General features: G+C 39.6%; 2 protein-coding genes across 6 annotated transcripts in view; one reads left to right on the top strand and one right to left on the bottom strand.

Annotated features, from left to right (window-relative positions):
* CPNE3 (copine 3) overlaps positions 1-20,141 on the bottom strand; it is a 55,042-nt gene extending 34,901 nt beyond the window's left edge. For 2 of the 4 annotated variants that reach the window (XM_072804029.1, XM_072804026.1), the window contains exons 1-5: positions 20,015-20,141; positions 6,206-6,345; positions 5,746-5,925; positions 3,696-3,770; positions 2,192-2,263 (exon numbers count right to left, since the gene is read on the bottom strand). In XM_072804029.1, the coding sequence (XP_072660130.1) occupies positions 2,192-2,263; positions 3,696-3,770; positions 5,746-5,925; positions 6,206-6,337 (459 nt within the window). In that variant the 5' untranslated portion in view covers positions 6,338-6,345; positions 20,015-20,141. Of the gene's footprint in view, positions 1-2,191; positions 2,264-3,695; positions 3,771-5,745; positions 5,926-6,205; positions 6,346-15,749; positions 15,830-16,182; positions 16,340-20,014 lie in introns of those variants that run through there. The other 2 variants (XM_072804028.1, XM_072804027.1) reach the window with 2 other exon arrangements.
* RMDN1 (regulator of microtubule dynamics 1) overlaps positions 16,580-24,386 on the top strand; it is a 59,454-nt gene continuing 51,647 nt past the window's right edge. Inside the window, exon 1 of one of the 2 annotated variants that reach the window (XM_072804036.1) lies at positions 16,580-16,610. The gene's annotated coding sequence lies outside the window, so the exon portion shown is untranslated. Of the gene's footprint in view, positions 16,626-24,386 lie in introns of both variants that reach the window. The other variant, XM_072804035.1, reaches the window with a different exon arrangement.

Genomic DNA, 24,386 nt, shown 5'->3' on the forward strand with positions numbered 1-24,386 from the left:
ATTTGAACACACAACCCAAGTAGAACATATAACCCTAAAGACAAAAAATTTCAAAGAACGGTGCCTAGCTGGCTTAATCAGTAGAGCATGTGACTCTTGATCTCAGAGAAGTGAGTTAGAGCTCCACACTGGATGTAGAGATTGCATAAATGAATAAGTAAAACTAAAAAAGAAAAAGAATATCAAAGAAAGCTCAATCTGTTTTCAGTAAAATTATTGTTAATTATAATATGGATATTTTTATTGTGAAACTCTGTAAATTGTAAAAGACAAAACAGATAAGTAAATATGTCAACATCCTTAGGAACAGAGATTTTCAGCCTAAGAGAAGGGAGGTAAGGCCCTGTAATTCTATATTTGAACTGGAAATAGTTGTACAAATTTATGATTTAGTTCTTCTTAAAAAAAAAAAAAAAAAAGTCTTTCCTCTAATTGTCTACTAAAAAGCCTTAGAAATAGTAAATGGCAATAATCAACAATAAGCACCCCTAGCACCAGACTGATCTCTACATAACAATTTCCACTAAAATATAATCAGTCTCCTTTTAATCTGCCAGTCTGGAGCAGAAATCAGATAAAGTAAGCCTGAAACATCTTGTCATGCCACAGAACAAGGAAGCTATCCAAAGGCTCCTGGAGACGTGCCAATTGTTTTCAGGAACAAACTTAACGAGGTTCCCATAGGCTAAAGTTAAGATAATTTAAGCATCAATAAGAGTTCACTGATAAAGAGCTCATAGCAACACTAAAAATAAAAAACAACAAACAAACAAAAAAAACCCCACATTGTCACATTTAGAGGATGATAGGCAACCAACTTATTCTGTGAAATGGTGTATATGAAGGAAAATAATCATTTTAATTTGCTTCCTGTACAATCATATCTCAGAATAATAAATACCTAACATGGGTAAGAATACTTTAATCTACAGAAGTATCCTCATTAATAAATGAAGAAGCAATGATACCATGAGAATCTCATGATTTAACAGACTAACACATTTGAAAAATAAAATAAAATAACACATTTAGATAGTATAATTATCATCAGTGTTCACTAACATCCCAAAAAGAACTCAACAATGTGAGCCTCCTGATGTAAACACATGCCACCACCTATTGAATTGTTGCCTTACCTACAATTCAAAATACCATCACATCATTTCTCTAAATTCAGTTACCAGCTTACAGAAATTAGGAAATAAAGGTAGAGAGAGGAATATGAATACTTGTGGTATCATTTAACAATCAGCTATATGCAATGTTACAACTTCTATGGGACAACGGAGTCCATTTCTTTATTGAATAAGTTCCATGATGGACGAAAGGATGGATGGGATGAAAGGAGGAAATGTGAGGGAATAAAGGAGAGAGGGAGGGAGGAAGGAAGTAAAAGAAAGGAGCGAACTTATGGTTTAAAGAAGACTTGAAACATATTAACCATTTATACTGTTTAAAGAACCTTTGGAGATACACCAAAATATTTACAGAATAAATGATATGATGTCTGGGAGGAGCGAAGGTAGATAGAGGTGAAGATGAAACAAAATTGGCCATGATTTATAAGTGTTGAAGATGGATGATGGGGACATGCAGGGTTTTTTAAAGACTATTCTATTTTTGCATGTTTAAATTTTTCAAAAAAAAAAAAAAAAAAAAAAAGTCCCTGGCTACTAATCTGTTTGCAAATTGAATTGTAAGGTAAATGTAAATGACAAAAAAAAAAAAAAAATTGGTTTCTGTGATTAAATAAAAAATCAAGGAATTATTCTAATTCATGCTATATGCTAAATTGTTGTGTTATTATTGTGTTGTGAATTCTTTCCTCATTTAAAAAAAATATTGACTTTTGGAAGCAAAGAGGAAAACCCAATAGAGCATGGAATTTCTATTTCTTTCCTTAAGGTAATCCAACAACACTCTCTCAAATGCCTTTTACAATAACAATACTTTTAATAACTCCTCTTTTAAGCTAGACAATCCCTTTGATAACATCTAGAGGAAAGAGGTAAAAGAAGATGGCTTCTGCTTAAACGTACATAGAAAAGTAGAATTTGGAAGGAACTAAATACTCTAAGTGATGCTTAGATGATGGAGTTCATAATACTAATCGCATTATTATTTGTTTCAAAAAGGAATCAAGGTGAGGCAAAACATGACATCCTTGTGGAAATGTGTATCAACTACTCACCTTATTGTCGAGTTTTCTTGCCTCCATTTCAAACAAGACCACTCTGTTATCCTTTATTTCCTCAGCTGAAATCTAAGAGTAGATAAGGTAAGTAAAAGACCATATGTTTTAGGAACTCTGATAAACTCAGAAGTACTGATTTATTCTGTTATCTGATAATAGATACAGTCTGTAATAATATAAATAGATTTTTAAATCTTTGATAGAAAAATAGTACCATCCAGAAAGACTGATCATTATTTCTTTTAATTATATAAAATAAATATTTTCTCAAAATATGCCAAATCTGTATTATACAACTTACTTTTCAAATGTTGTTGCCCCAAATGGATCTTCACCATTCCATTGAAAAATCAAAGCCCTGAAAGACTGCATGACCCTACCTAAAGCTCTCCTAAAGTAAATCATACCTAGAGAACACTTTAAATTGAAATAACAGATCGACATTTTTCATCCAATGTAACTGAAAATCTTATTCTACTTAAAAACAAATTCCAGGCTATCATTACCTTAAGGGCAATAAAACTAACTACTGTAATGTTCTGTCTCACAGAAGTCATCACCCCAAAGACACTTAACATTCTTATGACTCCGGAAATTTAAACTAGGGCAAAATAGTTGCTTAGGGAAATGCCCTGAGAGTGACGATAACCCTCAAACATGACTCTCTCAGGGAGCCAGCCTTCCATTCTCAGACAGAGCTAAAGTTAGTAACTATTGCTCGAGGCAGTGATAATCTGGACAGAAACTCTAGAAGATAATTACTTTATCCTATTATTTAAAGATACTTATTTAAAGTATGGCATTATATAATTTGAAATCTAAAACAGTATAAAGCACATATTCATTTGCCTAGGACCAGTAATTAGCAATTGAAAAATCTGAACAGAAGATGGGCAGAAGAGTGCAAGCACAAAAAAAGATAGTTAAGAGTTGAGAGGTTCAGGGGTGCCTGGCTGGCTCAGTTGCAAGAACATGTGACTCTTGATCTGGGGGTCATGAGTTCTAGCCCCACATTTAAGTTATTATTTAAATAACTAAATTAAAACATAAAAAAAGAGAGAGTTGAGAGGTTTAGCGGGCATAGCATAATATAAGATCCATTTGGAATGAAATCCATTATGCAGTTTCTTTGCTATTGGGGGAACTGTGTTTGTTTTGGAGAGGCTCAAATTAATCCATTCAGATGATTAAGCCATTTCTCTCTAACTTGGGAGTTTACAGTTCCGTGTGGAGAGAGAGGCAAGCATCACCAAGGTGCACCTGATTCCACAGGCAATTTAAAAGCCTCAAAGAAGGAATTCTCACATCGCATTTTTCTCCTTCTTTTTGACCCAACACGTTTCTCATTTGTGATCATTATAGGTCAAGTACAGATGAAGGGCAACATTTGGGATCAAATGATAAAGCATAGCTATAGAATATTTGTCTGCTTTGCATAGTTTCAGCATGTCCTATTATGCTAAAATCTTTTCAGGCAAAAGACAAGTATCTTATTGTTTACCGTGATGCTCCCTTTCCCCGCAGGTCTGCCATTTTTAAGCACCAGTGGTCGAGTTAGCTTCTTACTGGAAACAATCTGTTAAAATTGAAAAGTGATACAAAGAGCTATTTCACTTCACCATGTGAATTTTTAAGCTGAATAATTTCAAAAACAGTTGAGAATAAAGTTGATTTAAAGTCATTAGAAATGGAAACATTAAATCCATGCCTTAAGGATTTAGAGATTATAAAGCACATCTACATATTTAAAACCCACTGGAGGGACACCTGGGTGGCTCAGTGGTTGAATGACTGACTGCCTTTGGCTCAGGAGCTGATCCCGGGGTCCCCGCATTGCATTGGCATCAAGTCCCGCATCGGGCTCCCCAAGGAGGAGCCTGCTTCTTCCTCTGCCTATGTCTCTGCCTCTCCCTCTCTGTCTCTCATGAATAAATAATCTTTTAAAAAATAAATTAAATAAATAAATAAATAAAACCCACTGGAAAAGATTTCCAGGGAGCCAGTCCTGGCAGATATTATCTCCCCAACCTCTAGTTTCTTTATCAACTACTTCAAAGGTCAACTTCTTCCCTGTAAGGACAAAGAGGGACAAGTTCTCTTCATATATACCAATCACTGAGCTAAAAACCCTGTAGGGAAGAGGTGGGCCTGAGAACACCCAATAAATGGGATTCAATTGTTCAACTGACACAGAACTTGAATATATAACCCCCACAAAATATCATTTTATTTTTTTTAAAAGATATATGCATCAAAGTTTTAGAAAACTGATCAGCTTCAGCTTCATATTGTCCTTGAGACATAGGAAATACCCCAAACAATTCACTGAAAAGTAAACAAATCTCAGCAATAAGTGTCACCCACTGAAAAAACAAGGACTCCTCTCTCGTGAGGCCTTCCCAGCTCTATCACAAATGGTCATGACCTCTCTTGATTTTTTTTTAAGATTTTGTTTATGTAAAAAAAAAAAAAAAAAGATTTTGTTTATGTATTTATTTGAGAGAGAGAGCACATATGAGCAGGGGGGTAGGAGGGGTGAGGGGGGGAAAGGAGCGGAGGGAGAGGGACAAGCAGACTCCCGACTGAGCAGGACCTCAGGACCCTGAGACCACAACCTAAGCTGCAATTAGGAGTCTGAGCCACCCAGGTGCTCTATGATTTCTCTTTTGAAGTCAGACTCTGAGAAAGGAGCAAAATGGTAAACCTACAGATGCAACTCTCCCCTGATCAAATCTGCCATATAGGAAAAACAGATAATTAAGCAACTATGCATGGACCTTGGATGCGAAGGTAGAAACAGTAAAGACTACCATGGTGAGCACAGGGTGGTTCTCCAAACTACTCAAGGGGGTCAGAGGAGGCTTACTGGGGAGGAAGGCTTACACTGAGGTATCTAAGGTTGAGGAAGAGCAAGCCAGGTAAAGGGACAGTGCTGGGCCATCAGGGATCTAGAGGGACCAGTCACGTTAGTTAGAACATCAGAGAAGCTATTGTTACTTTGAAAGCATTTATTACTTAAACATAAGAACAAAATTGTAGGGGTGCTTGGGTGGTTCAGTCAGGTAAGCCTCTGACTCTTGATTTTGGCTCAGGTCATGACCTCAGCGTCCTGAGACTGAGCCTGGCATCAGTCTGCTTGACCTTCTCCCTTCCCTCTGTCTCTCTGTCACTCTCTGTGCTCTCTCTCTCTCTCAAATAAATAGTAAATAAAATCTTTAAAAAAAAATTTTTTAAAAGAACAAAATTGTACTAAAAGCTGTAAATAGTACACAAAGCAGCTAGAATAATAGTATTACTTATTGAAATGTCAAATGAAACACTCCTAACTCAAAAGAATTAATGAGCTTTGCCAAAAATACATGGTCTTTGCCCTTGTGAAAAATAAGATAAATTATATAATGTTCAAACCAAACATACTAATATATGATTCAGGTCTTTAAAGTGATTACATACTTTTCAACTCTAAAAATTAATGAGCACTTATAAAAAAATTACCCAATTCTCTAGTTAAAATTTAGATACAATATACTGCAGTAACTAGTTATACTCACTTGTCCAAGGGTACATTCAAATTCTCCTAAGAAGTCATCATCACTCAGTGCTACGGTTTTGTTGTCAATGTCATAAATCCCAAATTTCAATTTCTGAACCACTTCGAAGTAGTAGTCAATAATAAATGTCTTGGAAAATGTGGGATTCAAGCAATTCTTAATCCTTTCTGTGCGATCAACCTATACTCACCCCCAAAACAAAAAATTTCTTCAGGTCAAAGTGCATTTATATTTTAGCATCTTTATATACTACAGGAAACTATATATAAGCATAACAGATAGCTAAAGAAAGTTTCTATATGTAAATGAAAAATTCCACAGTCAAGGAAGACAAACATGCCCCCAAAAAACTGCATTAACAGATGAAATGTTTTCATTATTTTTTAACAGTTTTAACAAGTGCTTCACATTATCAAAAGAGCAATTCAGACTGCTTTTCACCTACAGTATTTAACATTACCTCATACCACTGTTGACCACTCGTATTCAAAAATAACACACATAAAGGGTCCGACTTTGACCCTACATCCATATCCAAAAGATTGTCACAGGAAACATTCAGCTCCACCTTCGTAACGCATTGGGCAGCCATCTCTGGAGCTGTGAGAAAGCCAAGGAAATGAGAAAGCTCATGAAATGGTGCCTTTAAGAAGTACATACGGTCCCACTGAAATAGCTGAATTCTTAGGACAGACTGTCAAAATAGGATCATGGAGTAAACTTGCTAGAATAAGACCGTTAGGATGTGCCTCCTGGCAATTCAGGTGGCTATTACCCTATCCTAGTATTTAGTCAGATTCTCTTGCTGGGATGAAACTCATTTACTGTATAACAATAAAATGCAGCTTTCAAAATGGCCAATAGAACATATTATTCTTTTTTTCACTTCACTATAAGTTTTACCATTCAGAAAAAGTTCAAGTATATTCTTGATCTTTCACATAAAGGTAAATACTGTATTCAGCTGAATAACAAAATGAATTAAACTTCAACCTTTATTTTATTTTTATCTGTTTATTTAACAAGATACTGCGTGAGATATTTTATTTTCAAAGAATTTCGGGGGCACCTGGCTGGCTTAGTTGGTGGAGCATGAGACTCTTGATCTCAGGTTGTGGGTTCAAGCCCTGCATTGGGTATAGAGATTACTTAAAAATAAAATCTTAAAAAAAAGTTCATCTAAGATTCAAACCTGGGGAATAAAAGACCCGAAGGACTCCCTAATTCGCCCCACACACCATCTCCCTACATTTTACAGCCATGGTTCTCAATCTTGGCTGCTTATTGGAATCAACCGCAGAGTTTTCAAAGCCACTGATGCCAGAGTCCCACACAAAGAGATTTAACTGGTTTAGGGTGCAACCTGGGCATCAGTTCCTTGGATGACTCTAATTTGCAGACAAGGTTGGCAAACCCAGTCTCCCAGAGAGCATCTAATGAATAGGCATGACTCATGCTTCCTGAAGACTTGCTAAGAAATACCACAGCTGGCCTAACTTTCACACATCCCCCCTCACTCCAGTCTCCAATCAATATATGAAAATGACCAGGGACAAAGTAGAGTACTTGGGAGCTGGCCTTGAGAGTCAATAAATTGAGGGTGAGGGAAAGAAAGGAATTGCACATGTAACCAAAAAGAGGACACAGGCATTGCATTTCTCAGCTGAAAGTCCACTTAGCCTGCTAACAGTCCAGTGGAAGTTGATGGTGGTAGGACAGGTTCTCAAGGTAGGAAGATAACTCCTCCCTTGAGCAGTCAGGGTGGCTTATCACCACCTTCAGCCCAGGCGTGATCCTGGAGACCCAGGATCGAGTCCCACATCAGGCTCCCTGCATGGAGTCTGCTTCTTCCTCTGCCTGTGTCTCTGCCTCTCTGTCTCTGTCTCTCATAAATAAATAAAATCTTTTAAAAAGAAGAAGAAGGAGGAGGAGGAGGAGGAGGAGGAGGAGGAGGATGTAACCCCTCCCCTAGAGCTGCTGGTAACATCCTTAGAATATGGAGTATTTAATGCCCTTGCCCTCCACTTTGAGATGAGCTGAAATTCTGGGACAACAGGAACAAATCCACTCATGATCCTGTTATGTTTAAATAGGATATCTGTGCTGTACAAAATGACTAATCAGGTCTGAAATGACAAGGATTACTATGAGAAGAGCCCTTTGGCAATGTCAATAACAACTCATGTCTCAGGGAAATTCTTTAATTACTCTAATGGACTCTCTAAAAATCATAGCAATACTCAAGTGTGGCAAAAATCAATACCAGCATTTAATATTCCTAAGTTAAAGGAGAATGAGAAAAATAAGGTAGGTTTCATACACTTAGTAGCTAGAGATTCCTTTTAAAACCAATGTTATGTGTGTGTATCTCCACTTGGGAAGAGAATTATTCTTTAATAAGAAACAAAATTCACAAATTCCCAATTTGTCTACTAAATATCCTACTCAGGTATTTTGCAAAACTAAAACTACTATAAATTCAGATTTCTTTGTTTTGCCACTTTACATTGTCCAAATTATTAAGTGCCAAAATACACAATGCTGACAATATGTGCCAAAGTTATAAAGATCAAGGAGAAATCACTGAAGCAGACAGAGGAGAATTAGCAGTACTAAGAGTGTGTGGGTGAGACTGACATTCCCTGGGCTTTGAAGGATTCCATTAGGTGAAGACAGAGCACAGCACAGAGGTAGAAAAACCAAGACATGAGAAGGCATAGAGAGGACACCTCATCATGCGTCTCAGAAGTGAGGATCCACACGTTGGGGGAAACCAAACTGGACAGGAAGAGAGACAAGTTTGGTGTCCTAAGAGCCAGGCTGAAGAGCTCAGGGGAGTGGCTTAGAAGGTGCTAGGGAAAGTTCTCAAACTGGGAATAGGATGAAATAGCTTCTTTTTAAATGTCACTTGTGTCAGGACACCTGGATGGCTTGGTCAGTTAAGCGTCAGACTCTTGATGTCAGCTCAGGTCTTTGCCCCTTCCTCTTCATCGCCTCATTTGACAAGCTCTGGAATCAGACAGCTGAGTTCTCCTCTGGGCCCCACCACTGACCTAATGATGTGTGACCTCAGGAGAGAGTCTTAACTTCCCTATAACACCTCGGTTTCCTCATCTGCACAATGAAATTCACCAGAAAGCCCTCAAAGTGCCAAGGATGGGAAGAATTCAACAGAAAATATATATCTATGTGTGAAGTCAGTCTCAAAGCAAAGAGGCACAATACATCAGAGGAGCATTATTTTTTTCCCCTAACAATGCTCATACAAGAGCTACAAAAACAACATGCCAGACACACCTCATTATTTAGTAAATTGTTGACAGTTACATTACTACATCACTGTTAAGACACAAATTTCCTCCATTAACAGCATTCCCCCATGAAAATGACTCTGAATGCAACCTCATTTTTTTCTAGAAACTCATTATGGCTGAATGACAAATTGAAGAAATTACATAAACAATCAGGTCTGGAACCTTGTTAATAGCAACATTCATGAACATGCTCTTTTCATTTCCTCTCATTGTCATCATCCATCACATGATATACAATTTAAAAAGAGCTTTAGAGTATTCTTTTATGATGGAAGAAACTAAAGCAAATGTTTTGTACCCTTTCAGTATGGAAAACAGGAGATTTGGCTGGGATAAGTGGGCAGAAGAATGTGTGTGCACAACTAAAGAATGATTCTATGTATTTTACTACTCAAAAAGCAGGATGAGAGAGAAGACAGAAAGAGCCTCTAGGAATGGATAGTACCTTATTACTACAAAGATTATTTATTGGAGAATTTCTATAATACAAATAACCCCTGGAAATACTAAACCTATCAACCATTCTCCCTAGTCTCCATAGTCACCCTAATTTTCCTGAATCAACATTATATAACACAGACAGTTCAGAAGAATTAAAAATTAAGACCCAATCACTGAAGTTGGGCTAAATGTATGAAATCTAAGGCATATATATAGTCACTCCTATGCCAGAGCTGAAAATTCTTGTCTCGTGTGCTTTCTCTTTTCCCATCTTCCCTTAAAAGTATTCCTTACATCTACTCAGTAAAGCAGATTTTGCCTAGAATCTGCAAATCTCTCTCAACTATGGAGGTGTAGAACCTTCTCTATACCCATGGTCACAACTACTTCAGATCTTCTGTAGCTCTACCTGCCTACTTAATGGTCTCCAGACAGGCACTCTCACTGCCATCCTCTCTACTCATATCATGATTTTATCACTTCTGATTAAAAAAAAAGGGGGGGGGGAACCTGGGTGGCTCAGTCGATTAAGCATCTGCCTTCCACTCAGGTCATAATCCCAGAGTCCTGGGATGGAGCCCAGCATTGGGCTCCCTGCTCAGTGGGGAATCTGCTTCTCCCTCTGCCCCTCCCCACTTGTGCTCACTCGCATGTGCTCTCTCTCTCAAATAAATAAAATATTTAAAAAAATAAAATAAACAGGGCAGCCTGGGTGGCTCAGCTGTTTAGCTCTGCCTTTAGCCCAAGGCCTGATCCTGGAGACTTGGGATGAGTCCCACATCGGGCTCCCTGCGTGGGGCCTGCTTCTCCCTCTGCCTGTGTCTCTGCTGCTCTCTGTGTGTGTGTGTGTGTGTGTGTGTGTGTGTGTGTGTGTCATGAATAAATAAATAAAATCTTTAAAAATAAAAATAAAATAAAATAAAATAAATTTTAAAAAATCATTACTGGCTACCCAGGGTCTACCCTAGTCCAATGAGCTATACCTGGAATTCATGGCTCTGTCTACATCTGCCCCCAGCCTGCCCATCTAAGTTCCTCAAGATCCACTTTAAATGACCCTTTCTCCATAAAGCTGTTGCTGATACTCCCCTGGTGCAGTTATGGTACTGACAATATTTTCTTTAGACTATCGTTACTTGTGTGCATGGCTCATCACCCTTTCTATCTACTGTGAGCTGACAGGGGCCTGTGCTTTACTGCTTCCTCTTCACCCTGAAGCACAACATCTGGCACAGGTTTTTCATGGCAGGAACAGCAGTAACTCTGGAGTCAGTATGCTTGGTTCAAATTACCTTCTCATCATATATTTGGGTGTGTTAGCTTTACCAAATTATCAGTCTGAACCTCAATTTCCTCATCTATAAAATAGGGATAAAAAATTATCTGACAATTGTAGATTTGTAGGGCACTCAGCATTTTTAGATAGCCTACAAATTGTAGCAATTGTTAATTTATTAACTACTCAAATATTTTAATTGATAGTGCCAGCATCAGTGGCTTATTATTCAACAGTAAGACAAAAGCACCTTTCTCATCCTTGTTTATAAAGAACTTCTCAGAAAAATAATAAAAGAATGTCTGGAATTTACAAAAATTAATCTGCCAAGCAGGCTGCCTTTACTATAGATAAGTGCTAATTTTCCTAAATCCCCTCAGAAGAGTTTGTTTACCTGAGGTACTGCATAGTTGTTGCATGAGGGAAGGGGGGCCAGAGCCAGTGACAGTGACTCATTATTTGTCATAGAACAATTGGGAGGGAGAAGTCAGTGCCCAGCCACCAAAGTCTTTAGTAAACTTCACTCTTTAGCTACTAAATGAAGAGGTTGGCAACATTACAAAGTTCTCAAAGGTTCCTTGTGGTTCGTATACCATGATTCACTAACCACTGCTATCTGTAGTGCATCCTGCATGGCTTCCACTGAATTCGAGCAGGGTAACCTTGGGGCATCTGGAATGGTGCCCAGCAACATCAGCAGTACACACCCTATGCAGTGTTTCAAACTCTGTGGCTCAGAACAGCAAAGGTGTCCTGCTCGACCTCCCTCCAAAAAAATGGGGGAAGGGTAGTAACAGGGCAGTAAATTTAAAAGCCTCCACTACTTGGAGGTCCCAGGTCAAATCAACAAGTGTTTACATTAAGAGGTTATAGATGGCACCCATTATCATGCTAAGGACAGTGGGGACATGATACAGCAATAGAAGACCTTGGAACTCATTATAACCACATCCGGGCGATCCATTCATTTAACAGTTATTTAATGAGAATCTTCTATTTTTTTTTTTTAAATCTTCTATGTGTTCTAAACGGGGTAGGGGAAGAAAGCAAAGCAAAAGCAAAATACCTAGGTATCTAAGTATACACAGAAATAACACACAACAATATAAAACTGTGTGGTGCAGGAGGAAAGAATCAAAGTGCCCTCAGAGCTGGAGAAGAAATCTAGAGATTTCTTTTTCTTTTTCTTTTTTTGTTTTTTTAATATTTTATTGATTTATTTGACACAGAGAAAGCACAAGCAGGTGGAGCAGCAGGTAAAGGGAGAGGGAGAAGCAGGCTCCCCATTGAGGAGAGAGAGCCTGACGTGGGGCTGAATACCAGGACTCTGGGATCATGACCTGAGCCAAAGGCAAAAGCTTAACCAACTGAGCCACCCAGGCACCCCAAGATTCCTGTTTTTACAGAGGATTAAAACTATACTCCATTATAAAGGAATTTTTTTTTAAGAATTTATTTATTCATTCATGAGAGACAAAGAGAGAGAGAGAGGCAAAGACACAGGCGGAGGGAGAAGCAGGCTCCACGCAGGGAGCCCGATGTGGGACTCGATCCCAGGTCTCCAGGATCACACCCTGAGCCTAAGGCAGGCGCCAAACTGCTGAGCCACCCAGGGATCCCCATTATAAAGGAATTTATATTCATGTTGTCACTTGCTACTGAATTTTTTTACTTAAACTTAAAGCTAGAGAATGGGAGAAGGGAAAATGGAAAGAAAGAGTTAATAAATATACAAGGCTAGATAATTTCTGGTTTTTGCTTTCTACAATATTCTCAAAATGCTTCCAAACAATATATTATCTTCTGAACTTTACCAAAAAACCCTAGTAAACTGGGCAGGACAAGCATTATACGATATGGCTTGAGGTCAATACACCAGAGCTATGACTATAATATCTGGATTGCCCGAGACTATGTTAATAATATTCAGCACATTGTTAACTTTCAAAACAATACATAGTGTCTATTAGAAAAAATAACAATAATTTGCCCCAATGTTTAAATTACTTGCCCAAGATAAACAAGTTACTAAGTAGCAAGGCCAGGACAAGAACCCAGATTTGTTTCCTATCATGCCAAAATGCCCCGAGAGCACCAAAGCCTGTACTTAATCATTACTTAGTATAATAACAACATTCTCTAATTAATTTCCCTATAGCTTTTTAATTAGTATATCAAATGTAAATATTCAGCCTGATACAAATTAATGAATATGACCTCATAAAATTAGAAAATCAATATTGAGGCTACGACCATGATCATCTTTCTTTAAACAAAGGTAACCCAGAATAAACAGCAGTGGCCAAACAAGGACGCCTGCGTGGCTCACTCGTTGAGCATCTGCCTTCGGCTCAGGTCATGATCCTGGGGTCCTGGGATGGAGTCTCTGCATCAGGCTCCCTGCATGGAGCCTGCTTCTCCCTCTGCCTTCGTCTCTACCTCTCTCTGTGTCTCTCATGAATAAATAAATGAAATCTTTAAAAAAAAAAAAAAAAAAAAGTAGCAGCCAAACAGTGGAAGAACTGGAATGGTTTGTATTTCTATCACAGTAGTCAGTTCCTCTTCAAGACAGCCCATTACACTGCGAATTACTTAAGGCTAAGAAAGCATTTTCTTCCTGCTGGAGTCTCCACATACACAGATCTACATGGGGGCTACAGGATCTCAGTGGTCTCTGGAGGTGGCAACATTAATTCTCAGGAATATACCACACTTAATACCCAGTGAAAACTTAACGTTAAAGGAATGTGCAGTAAGCCTGCCTTGTATTTATTAAGAAAGTGATGCCCACATTTTTTTTCTTAATCCCTGCAATGGAATACTAGAAATGGGGATAGAGAATTAGAATTAGGCCAAGCATTAAAGCACACAAACAGAGAAAAGGGCACGTTTTCTTTTTAATGAGCAAAGGGACCAATAGGGTCACTGGACCAGGAGTGGGAAAAACAGTGTAAGTTCTGTGTCAGTCACACCACATGTGAGCAAGGGCTGTATGGCTCTAGGTATCAGGTTTTTCAATTGTTAACTCTAAGAGTTGAGCCAATCCCTTTTTTTCCCATTAATTTTGTTTTATTTGAGAGAAAGAACATGAGAGAGAGTGTGTGTGCATAAGCAGGGGGAGGAGTAGAGGGAGAAGCAGGCTCCCCAATGAGCAGGGAGCCCGATGTGGGACTCGATCCCAGGACCCTGAGATCTTGACCTGAGCCAAGGCAGATGCTTAACTAACTGAGCCACCCAGGCCCCCTGAGCCAATCCCTTTAAGTAACTTCTAAAGCCTCTTCTAGTTAATGTTCTGTGACTAATTTAATTACAGTGAGTACAGAACTTGTTTAGGAAGTAGTACTGAAAGAGTAGAAAAAAAAAATGTTTTAAAAAGTAATAGCAGAAAATTTATAAGAACCAAAAAGAGAAAATGGAAGGAAAAGAATAAAATTTTCCAAATTCAGCTTCCATCTCCCACTACTGAAGAGCTGTACCCGAAAAAATATATATATTTAGATACTTTCCCACCAGTTAGGTACTTTTCTATCATCATTAAATATTCTATCCTCAGATGACTTGAAAAATAATACATATCAACAAACAAAACACAGGGCCCAATCTATTCGGTACCCGCAGCATAATAAGGAAGCGAGTTTTACTATCATCCATGGAATCTCACATTATTTAACTCCCAGCTCATATCACAGAAAATTCCTATGATTATATATTGATCTGTTTTATGATTCATAGCAGGTTATAGGGTTTATTTCACATGTGTTTCAGACTAGACTGCTTTACTAATCCCTTGGCTGCTTTATACACATTTTGGAAATGTCGCTGATTATATCATCAAGCTTATCAAATGAACAGTTCACAGTAGGTGCACTGAGTGAGGTGTTAATAAAAGCTAGAAGCAGTTGTAACATCTCAATATTGCTCCGCTTTCGAAGCATGCATCTTGGCAAAATTAGCTACAAAGTAATTATCTACAAAGTGAATCATCTTTTACCAAAAATGGCGTTGATAAAAATCAGAACTATATCCTCTAGCAGGAATTTCCAGGATGCTCAGTTGAAAAATGTTAAATGTGTAAGGACTCAGTAAAGCTTCTGGCAGTTTGGATATATATAAAGGCATATCAACCTGCTGAGACTGATGTCCCTTGGTTTTTTTAAGAGCTCCCTGCATGGAGCCTGCTTCTCCCTCTGCCTGTGTCTCTGCCTCTCTCTCTCTCTGTGTCTCTCATGAATAAATAAATAAAAATAAAATCTTAAAAAAAAAAAAAAGAACTCCTCACCTTCCTAGATGTTGGGGCAGCCATCAGAACGTCTCACCTGGCCCTACTATCCAACTATGCCCAAGTCTAAAAGCACGCTTTCTAAAACTCAGCTCCCTTCCTCTCTTCTTAGCTGGACACCTACAATATTGAATTGGGCAAGATGGGCATTTCACGTTTTGTCACTGTATGCTCCTTTCTAGCTCATGGTGAACACAGACACAAAAAATTCTTTCAGTTTAAAGCTGGAACAACTACAACTACTTCATTCTCAAGATTTAAGCTGGTACGCTAAGCAGGGGCACCTGGCTGGCTCAGTCAAGTAGAGCATGTAACTCTTGATCTTGGGGTTGTGAGTGCAAACTCCACGATGGATGTAGAGATTACTTAAAAATAAAATCTTAAAAAAAATTCGCATGTTGAGCAAGGATTGTTGAAATGTTTATACATTTCCTGGTTTCAAGAATATTCCGTTTATGGTTACTTGGCACATAAACTTCAACTGGTTTTAACTTTCTGGCAATCCTCTATTTCCCAACCACAAACAGTTTAATAATACTATTCATCCATTCAACATGTATTTATAGAGTATCTACTGTGTGTCAGGTCCTTTCCTGAGGTGTTAAGAGAACAATGAACAAAACAAATATCCAACCCTGAGGTTATACTATAGGGATAAAGACAATAAAAAAGATAAGAAAAGGAGGGGGGGCACCTGGTTGGATCAGTCGGTAGAGCGTTGGACTCTTGACCTCCGGGTCATGAGTTCAAGTCCCATGTTGGGCATTGAACCTACTTTAAAAAAAAAAAAAAAGGTAAGTAAAAAAAATAAAATAAAATAATAAGGTAAGTAATCAACCTAATGGATTATATAAGCCTGAAATGGTGAATGCCTAAGATGGGGAAGCCAGTCTCTTTTGAACAATATATATTATGTGATATTTGATGCACAGAAAAGAGTGTATGTAACATGTATGAGTTATAAAGTACAACAATCAATTAAACATCTGTAAAACTACCACTCATCTTAGAATCTTTGAATATCTATGTCAAGAGTCAGTCAAGTTTTTCAGTAAAGGAAAAAACAAGTAAATATGTTAGTTCTGTCTGGTCAAGAGGTCACATTCATGGTCTCTGTCACAACTTACTCAATCTGCCCTGGTAGAATGTAAGTGGTCACAGACTCGATGGGCATAGCAGTATTCTAATACAACTTAATTTACAAAAACAAGGAGTGGGCTGGATTTGGCCCATAGGCTGGAGTTTGCTGACCCTTGATCTCAGCCAAAGACTCTGAAGTGTTGGAAGCACAGAATCTTAGAACATTGGAATCATAGGCTATTTGACCCAAGGACTCCTACAGTGTTAGTTGCAGACTATTTGAATTACAGGATTCTAGAATGTCACACTAGAACCTCAGAGTGTTAGAGGTACAGCGCCTCAGTTGTTAGATGTTAGAATTTTGCATATGGTCTGGACATTAGTCAAGGAGTTCCAGCCCTTAGATGACCAGTATGCTACTGATCATTTGAAATGTGGTACCTCTGAGATGATGTGAGCATGATTTCCAAGACTGGTATGAAAAAGAAATGTGAGATCTCTCAATAACTTTTTAGATTAACCACATATTGAAATGATAATATTTTAGTATATTTGCTTAAATAAAATATATCACTAAAAATGTTTTTAAAAGATAAGTTAGTTAAATATATAGTATGCTAGGTGTTAAAGTGCTAAAGAAAAAAATTAAGCACGAGAGGGGAGAATTGAAGGTGGGGTATAATTCTAGATATTTTATAAGCTTATCCTGACAACACAATCGGAAATTACTTGCTTTGATTTTCGCTTCTTTTTAAAAAATCCAGACCCCTAAACAGATGAAAATGTGACCAACAAGTTCCACTTTACAGTTGCAGATACCTATTTTAACATGTATTACCACCTTAGAGGCATAGCAAACTAAAGCTCAGAAAATTGAAGTAGCCTGATGACAATGCATATTGCAATCATGCTGTGCTTTGGTAATTTTCACAGGAACCAGACATTGTACACTCAATTAGTAAGAGGACATTTCAAAATGATTTGCTGAAATGAATATGTAGTATCTCTTCTTTTTTTCATGGGAAAACTGTATTAATATGCTATCTATCTAACTTATGCTGGTAAATTTGACCATTACACTGATTTTAATGTTTGTTTGTTTTTTTAAATATGATTGCAATCGGGGCACCTGGGTGGCTCAGTTAGTTAAGTGTCTACCTTCCGCTCAGATCATGATCTCAGGGTCCTGGGATCAAGCCCCTTGTTGGGGGGGGGGGTGGGGAGGTCCCTGCTCAGCAGGGAACACGCTTCTCCCTCTCCTCCCCACTTGTGCTCTCTCAATAAATAAATAAATAAATAAATAAATAAATAAATAAAATCTTTTTTAAAAATATGATTGCAAAAAAAAATGATTGCACACTGATAAGCTGTTATATACTAAAAGAATACAGCTTCTCCAAAAGAACCTCACTATTCTTCTACTAGCTTCTTCAAATTTAAGCCAGCATAATCAACTTAAATGTAGTTATTGTCATTTTACCAAATGTATATATAATGACTGGTTTTGATTATGTCAGAAACTTTAAAAGTGTAGTTAAATAAAATCTATGATACTTTTTAGGTGCTCATTCACACCTCTTCTCAGCCATCTTTCAACAGATCTTGAATCACATACTCACTACCTAATTATTTGTTGGACTTTAACCTGACTAGCAATCCTTATAATATAAATAAGAACACAAAGGAAAAACATTGGTGGGAAGGAAACTAACCTTGTAGGGTAAAGGTAATATTGGGTACACTAAAGGAATGTCCAAGTTTGGGCTCCTCCAACTTGCTGAGTACTCTCAGTAGATGGTGTCATTGATTTTTGCTAAAAGATCCATCTCAGAGAGTATGTTTTTGATGATCAGTGGTGGCTCATTACAGATCTTTGAAGGTCAAAATGTTATTTAGTCATATTTCAGATCCAACACTTTCTTAGTTTTGCTGACAGGCATACTTTCCAGGATAACAAATCACGGACAAAACCATTTTTTTTTTAAAAAAAGGTGAAAAGAAAACTCTAAAAATAGTAGAAAAAAGCATAGCAATAGCAATAGAACTGAGAAAAAAAGGGGGGCAAGGAAAATTATGTCTAAAGCTATCCCAAGAATTGATAGGAGCTAGGATACAGTATGAACTGGGTATCTGAACAGATGCTGCAAAGGAAATATTCAGGACCACAGTGATAGCATTGAAAAGAGAATATAAAAAAATATTTAAATGTGTGTAATTATAAGGTGACTTAAATTTATGTGGAAATCAAGACCATTGTCTATAAAGTGTTTACAGTTATAAATGAAATTAGGACAGGTATTAAAATACAAAGAATCCTTTTGTTTCCTCTATCCTGAAAATTCTTCTCCCTCTCTATTCTTCAGGGGCTAGGTCTGAGAGAAGAAATCCTGAAAGAGAACTGTATACTTCATTCTGAGATTTGTGCCAGGCATCTTTTAGTCTGGGGAGTGCTGAAATTCAGCTCCCCCTCACATCCAAAGTGTCTCCTCAAGGTCCAGGCCCAAAAACTTGTTTCCTTGAATATTTTCAGCCCAAGGAACTGCCTTTAAAAATATCTCAGAAAGGCAAAAAAAAGTGGCCCTGGGTACCACACATTCAACTACGGGTTTCACTATAATTGCCATCATATAGGTCATCTGTTCTCAATTCTCCTTTCTGATCCTTTCCTGCTTCTCTCTACCTGTGCTCTATGCCTACGCAAGTTTAGTTTGGCTCTGACTGGCAGCACTCAGAGCAGGAGTTTGCTGAAACCCAATAAATGACAACAGCAGGATGTACGTAGCTATACGCAGCTTACCACTAACTCTTGTGGCAGGCATTTTGTTGAGTGTTATTACAAATATGACCTTATTTAATCCACATAAAAACCCTATGACATAGGATGTATCTCTATTTCACAAATGCAGAAAACAGGCCTTAAAAGGTTAAGTAACCTGCCCAAGGTCACACAGCTAACAAACGTCAAAGCATAAATTGGAAACCGAGGTACCTGTCTTATCCCAAACAGTAGTGTTCTTTACTTTTGGCCATAAAGCCTCTGCCCTGAAATCATACAGAGACCTGGATTCCAACACGAATGCTAACCTAATTAGCACTCGTGTGATTTAGTAAGTCATTTAATCTGAGATCCAGGTGTGCAACAGAAGAACAATAACCACCCAAGTTTGCGGTTGTGAGCATTCAATGAGCTAACAAATATAAAATTTGCCTAGTGCAGTGTCTATGGGTCATGGTAACCCCCAAACTGCCTTATTGAACCCGGCATTCCCTCTATTTGACTCTGATTTGTTGCGGCAGCCACAGACAGGTAAGCAGAGTCGTGGATAACCATCCAAGCGCAACCTTGATGGTCGGTGCTCCGGGTCTCCCAAGGCTCCGGCCCTGCGCACCCGCGCACTGCGCCTCCTCCACGCCCCCGGCTGCAGGGAGCCGGACCGCAATGGGAGCTGTAGGATATCCCTCCCCACGCCCTTCTGCCCGCTACGAAACCGAGCGTTACCGCCCCCCCCCCCCCAGCTCCTCCTGCAACCCTGGCGGCTCCGAAGCGGCCCCGCGCCTCCCCGCGCTCGGTGACCCAGTCCCTCCCCTCCGGGTGCTGCGGCTCTCGGGGCCCGTCTCCCTCCCCGGGGGTGGCTGGCCTCCCGGGGCGCCGCCTGCCCGGGTGCGCGGACGCCAGGCCCGAGCTCCCTCCCCCGGGCCGCGGACTTTGCAAGCGGGAGCTCGGGAGTCCCGGGCCCTCGGCCGACGCCGCGCCCGGAGCCCGGGGAGCGCGTCCACGCCAGGGCCGAGCGGGCCCAGCCGCCTCTCTCCCTCCCCCGGGGTCTGTGGGGCGCCGGGCCCCGCCACGCCGGCCCGGAGCAGAAGGACGCCCGCACTCACATCCGGCTCTCGGGGCGGCGGACCAGGGAGGGGGGGAGACCAGCAGCCGGAGTCCACAGGGTGGCCGCGGCGCGGGGACTCAGGAACCCGGGGCCGAGCGGGCGGAGGGGCGGGGCGGGGCGGGGCCGACGGGACGGGATGGGCGGGGCCGACGGGGCGAGGGGCGGGGCTGACTGGGCGAGGGGCGGGGCCGACGGGGCGAGGGGCGGGGCTACGGGGCGGGGCTGCGGTGTAGCCCCGCCCACCAGGGCCCTGGGCCTCCCGGGACCCGCCGACTCTGATCTGCAACTCGGCCCGCTGATGGATGATTATTCAAGGCTCCTAAGGAGATCGCATGTGTATCCAAAACCCCAAGCTGGTTTTAGGCATTGAAATGAGTTGCTTGGTGCACCAAAATAAATGTAAGAGGGACAAAGGAATTAAAATATTTGAGAAAATGTATGCCACTATCCGACCCAGGGAAATTCAGCAGGAGACTATCTAAAGTGAAAGGCAAGCTGCTAACCGTTCTAACTTGGAGCGCTTTCAGTGTGCACAGCTACTCGAATCATTTTACATCCGAGTTTCATTTAATTCTCACAATTTGGGACGCCGGGGTGGCTCAGCGGTTGGGCGCCTGCCTTTGGCTCAGGTTATGATCCCGGGATCTGGGATCGAGTCCCCTATGGGGCTCCCTGCATGGAGCCTGCTTCTCCCTCTCCCAGTGTCTCTGCCTCTCTCTCTCTCTCTCTCTCTCTCTCTCTGTCTTTCATGAATAAATAAATAAATCCAAAATAAAATAAATAAAATAAAATAAAATAAAATAAAATAAAATAAAATAAAATAAAATAAAATAAAATAAAATAAAATAAATAAAATATTTGAGAAAATGTATGCCACTATCTGACCCAGGGAAATTCAGCAGGAGACTATCTAAAGTGAAAGGCAAGCTGCTAAACGTTCTTAGAGTGCTTTCAGTGTGCACAACTACTCGAATCATTTTACATCCGAGTTTCATTTAATTCTCACAATTTGGGATGCCAGGGTAGCTCAGTGGTTGGCTCTGCCTATGGCCCAGGGCGTGATCCCAGAGTCCCAGGATCCAGTCCCACGTTGGGCTCCTTGCATGGAGCTGACTTCTCCTCCCACTGCCTCTGTCTCTCTCTGCCTCTCTCTGTGTCTCTCATGAATAAATAAATAAAATCTTAAAAAAAAATTCTCACAATTTTGTGACGAAGTTAGTGCCATTAACCACATTTCCCAAATAAGAAAACTGAAATGTGGTAGCTGAGCAATTTGGTCTACTTGCCTGAAGTCACAGATTCTATGTAAAATAACTTCAAAGCCTCCTACTTGACTGCTACTTGATGCTGCCTGCAACTAAGCAAACTACTGATGAAAATATCGCTACACATGAGTACTGGAAATTGAAAACTTCTACAAGGAAAACAGGGACAAAATCAATAGGCAAACACATAGGAAAAAGTATTTGCCACAAACCTGAGAGTCAAAGGAAGGGTTAGTATCTTAATCTAAATAGATGTTTAAAACGTAGGTAAATGAACAAAAGGTATATTCTTTTTAAATTGCAGAAGACATGAAAAATGAAACAAATGAAGAGATATAGACCTTCTGGAGTTAAAGAAAATACTTTTAATCCAAAAAATTCAAACAAAACACTTCAAAATAATTCTATCAGCACAAGGGAAGATTCATATTTATTGAACACTTTCTGAGTGACTATTATGGGCCAAGCATTGTTCTAGACTTGTGATTAGTGACAGACAGAAGTGTCTATTCTAAAAGGAGAACAAATAATAAGTTATTAAAAACAAATGTGATGATTTCAGATAACCATAAGCACCATGAGGAAAGTAATACAGGGTAAATGATAGAAAAGAGCTTGCGGATAATGGTAGTTTTTGCTTTGGGTTTTTTTTTTTTTTTTTTAAGATCTTATTTTTAAGATCTTTTCTCACCATGGAGTTCAAACTTACAACCTCAAGATCAATAGCCATGTGCTCTACCAACTGAGCCAGCTATTTTCCCAAATGGGCGCTTTTGTAGACTGGGGATGAGGAAAAGTCTCTCTAAGGCAGTGCTATTTGATTAAAACCTGAAAAATAGGGACACCTGTGTGGCTCAGTGGTGGAGCGTCTGCCTTTGGCTCAGGGCATGATCCCAGAGAACCAAGATCGAGTCCCATATTGGGCTTCCTGCATAGAACCTGCTTCTCCCTCTGCCTGTGTCTCTTCTCTACCCCTCTCTCTCTCTGTGTCTCTCACGAATAAATAAAACCTTTAAAAAAAAAAAACATGAAAAATAAGGAAGAGTAAGCCATAAAAGATCTGAGATCAGGGGAATGATAGCAAAGACAAAGACTTAGCAAATTGCAGAGACAGAAACAAGGCCTTTGTGGTTGGAGGACACTGGGGAGAAGTGTGTCTCCGCACTAATAAGTAAAGAGAAGTACTTTATTTTGTTTTTACTAAAGGTTGTAAAAACAACTTTTTGTTTTACTTTTAATTCCGACTTTACATTTAAGTAAAAATCCGCAGACACCACAAACTTAGTTTCAAGTTTCAGAATTTCAAGACTGCATACCCATATCCATACCTGAATGTTGGTTCCTTTAAAATAGGGAAAGAAAGAAGTAGAGACAAGGGAATGGTTTTGAACTTTCAGTACCCAGTATACAATCTCTTATTTATTTATTTATTTATTTATTTATTTATTTATTTATTTATTTATTTTGCAATCTCTCATTTAGATACATAGTGCCATAGCTATTCAACATGTTCATTTATTCTCTTCAAATCACAGTCTAGATTCTATTCTGCTTTTGCTCTTATTCACCCAACCATTTATCAATCATGTATTGAATGCATAGTATGTATCAGGAATAACAAGATTCTATAAACAAAGAACAAATAGGCTGGCTCAGTTGGTTAAACATCTAACTTCAGCTCACATTATGATCTCCAGGTCTTGGGATGGAGCCCTGGATGGGGCTCCCTTCTCAGTGGGGAGTCTACTTGTCCTTCTGCCCCTCCTCCAGCTTATGCTTTATCTCTCTCTCATATAAATAAATAAAATATTTAAAGAGAAAAAAAAAAGAACAAATAAGTATGGGACTCAACACCAGGTGGATATTTAAAGGATATTAAATGAATGAGATAGTGATTAAAATACTCTCCTAGGTGTTCTTCTACTTCACTGGCTGTTCTACTTACTTCTTTTGCTTTTTTGATTCTCATATTCCGAGTTTTTATAATGGAGTGCCCCTGGAGGGCTTAGTTCTTGAACTTTCCTTTTTTCTTTCTTTTTTAAAAAAGATTTTACTTATTTATTTGAGAGAGAGCAAGAAAGATCAGGGGGAGGGGCAGAGGAAGAAGGAGAAGCAGACTCCCCGCTGAGCAAGGAGCCCAAGATGGGGCTCAATCCTGAGCCAAAGGCAGATGCTTAATCAACTAAGCCACCCAGGTGCCTTGAACTTTTCTTTTTTCTATCTTCACTCACATCCTTAGTTACCTCATCTGGTATTACAGCTTTGAAATCCATCTACAGGGATGTCTGGGTGGCTCAGCAGTTGAGTGCCTGCCTTCAGCTCAGGGCGTGATCTCAGGGACCTGGGATTGAGTCCCGCATAGGGCTTCCTGTGAGGAGCCTGCTTCTCCCTCTGCCTGTGTCTCTGCCTCTCTCTGTGTGTCTCTCATGAATAAATAAATAAAATCTTTAAAAAAAAATGAAATCCATCTACATTCTGAAGGCTACCGACCTTCCAAACCCTAAAATACCAGATTCCAACTCCATACTCTAAATAGTTGGATGTTGTATTAGTAATCAACTGCTATTTGATTATACCAAATTTAGTGGCATAAAACTAAACAGTCATTATTATCTGTCATAGCTTCTGTGATTCAGGAAGTTAGGAGTGGCTCAGCTGGGCAATTCTGGCTCCTTATCTCTCATTATATTGCAGTCAGGTATTAGGTAGGGTAGCAGTCATCTTGAGAATCCACTTCCAAGGTGGTTTACTCACATGAGCACTGATGCCCTTTGTTGGTGGGGGAGCCTCAGGTCCTTTCCATGCAGGCCTCTCAAGAGCATGGCTCTGAGCCAGAGCATGGCTGCTGGCTTCCCCTAGGGCAAACAATCCAAGAAATCAATGCAGAAGTGCAATGAAATTATGCCAGCCTCAGAAATCACATACCATCACTTTTGCAGTATTCTATTGGTCAAACACACCAGCCTAGATTTAATGTAGGAGGGGATTCCACAAAGGAGTAAATCCAGGAGGTAAGGCTCATTGAACCATCTTGGAGGCTGGCTGACATAGATGTCAAATAAGCTTTTCAAGGGGTGCCTGGGTGGCTCAGCAGTCGAGCACCTG

Source organism: Canis lupus, chromosome 28, assembly GCF_048164855.1.
Source record: "Canis lupus baileyi chromosome 28, mCanLup2.hap1, whole genome shotgun sequence".
In the NCBI taxonomy this organism is placed as follows: Eukaryota; Metazoa; Chordata; class Mammalia; order Carnivora; family Canidae; genus Canis; species Canis lupus.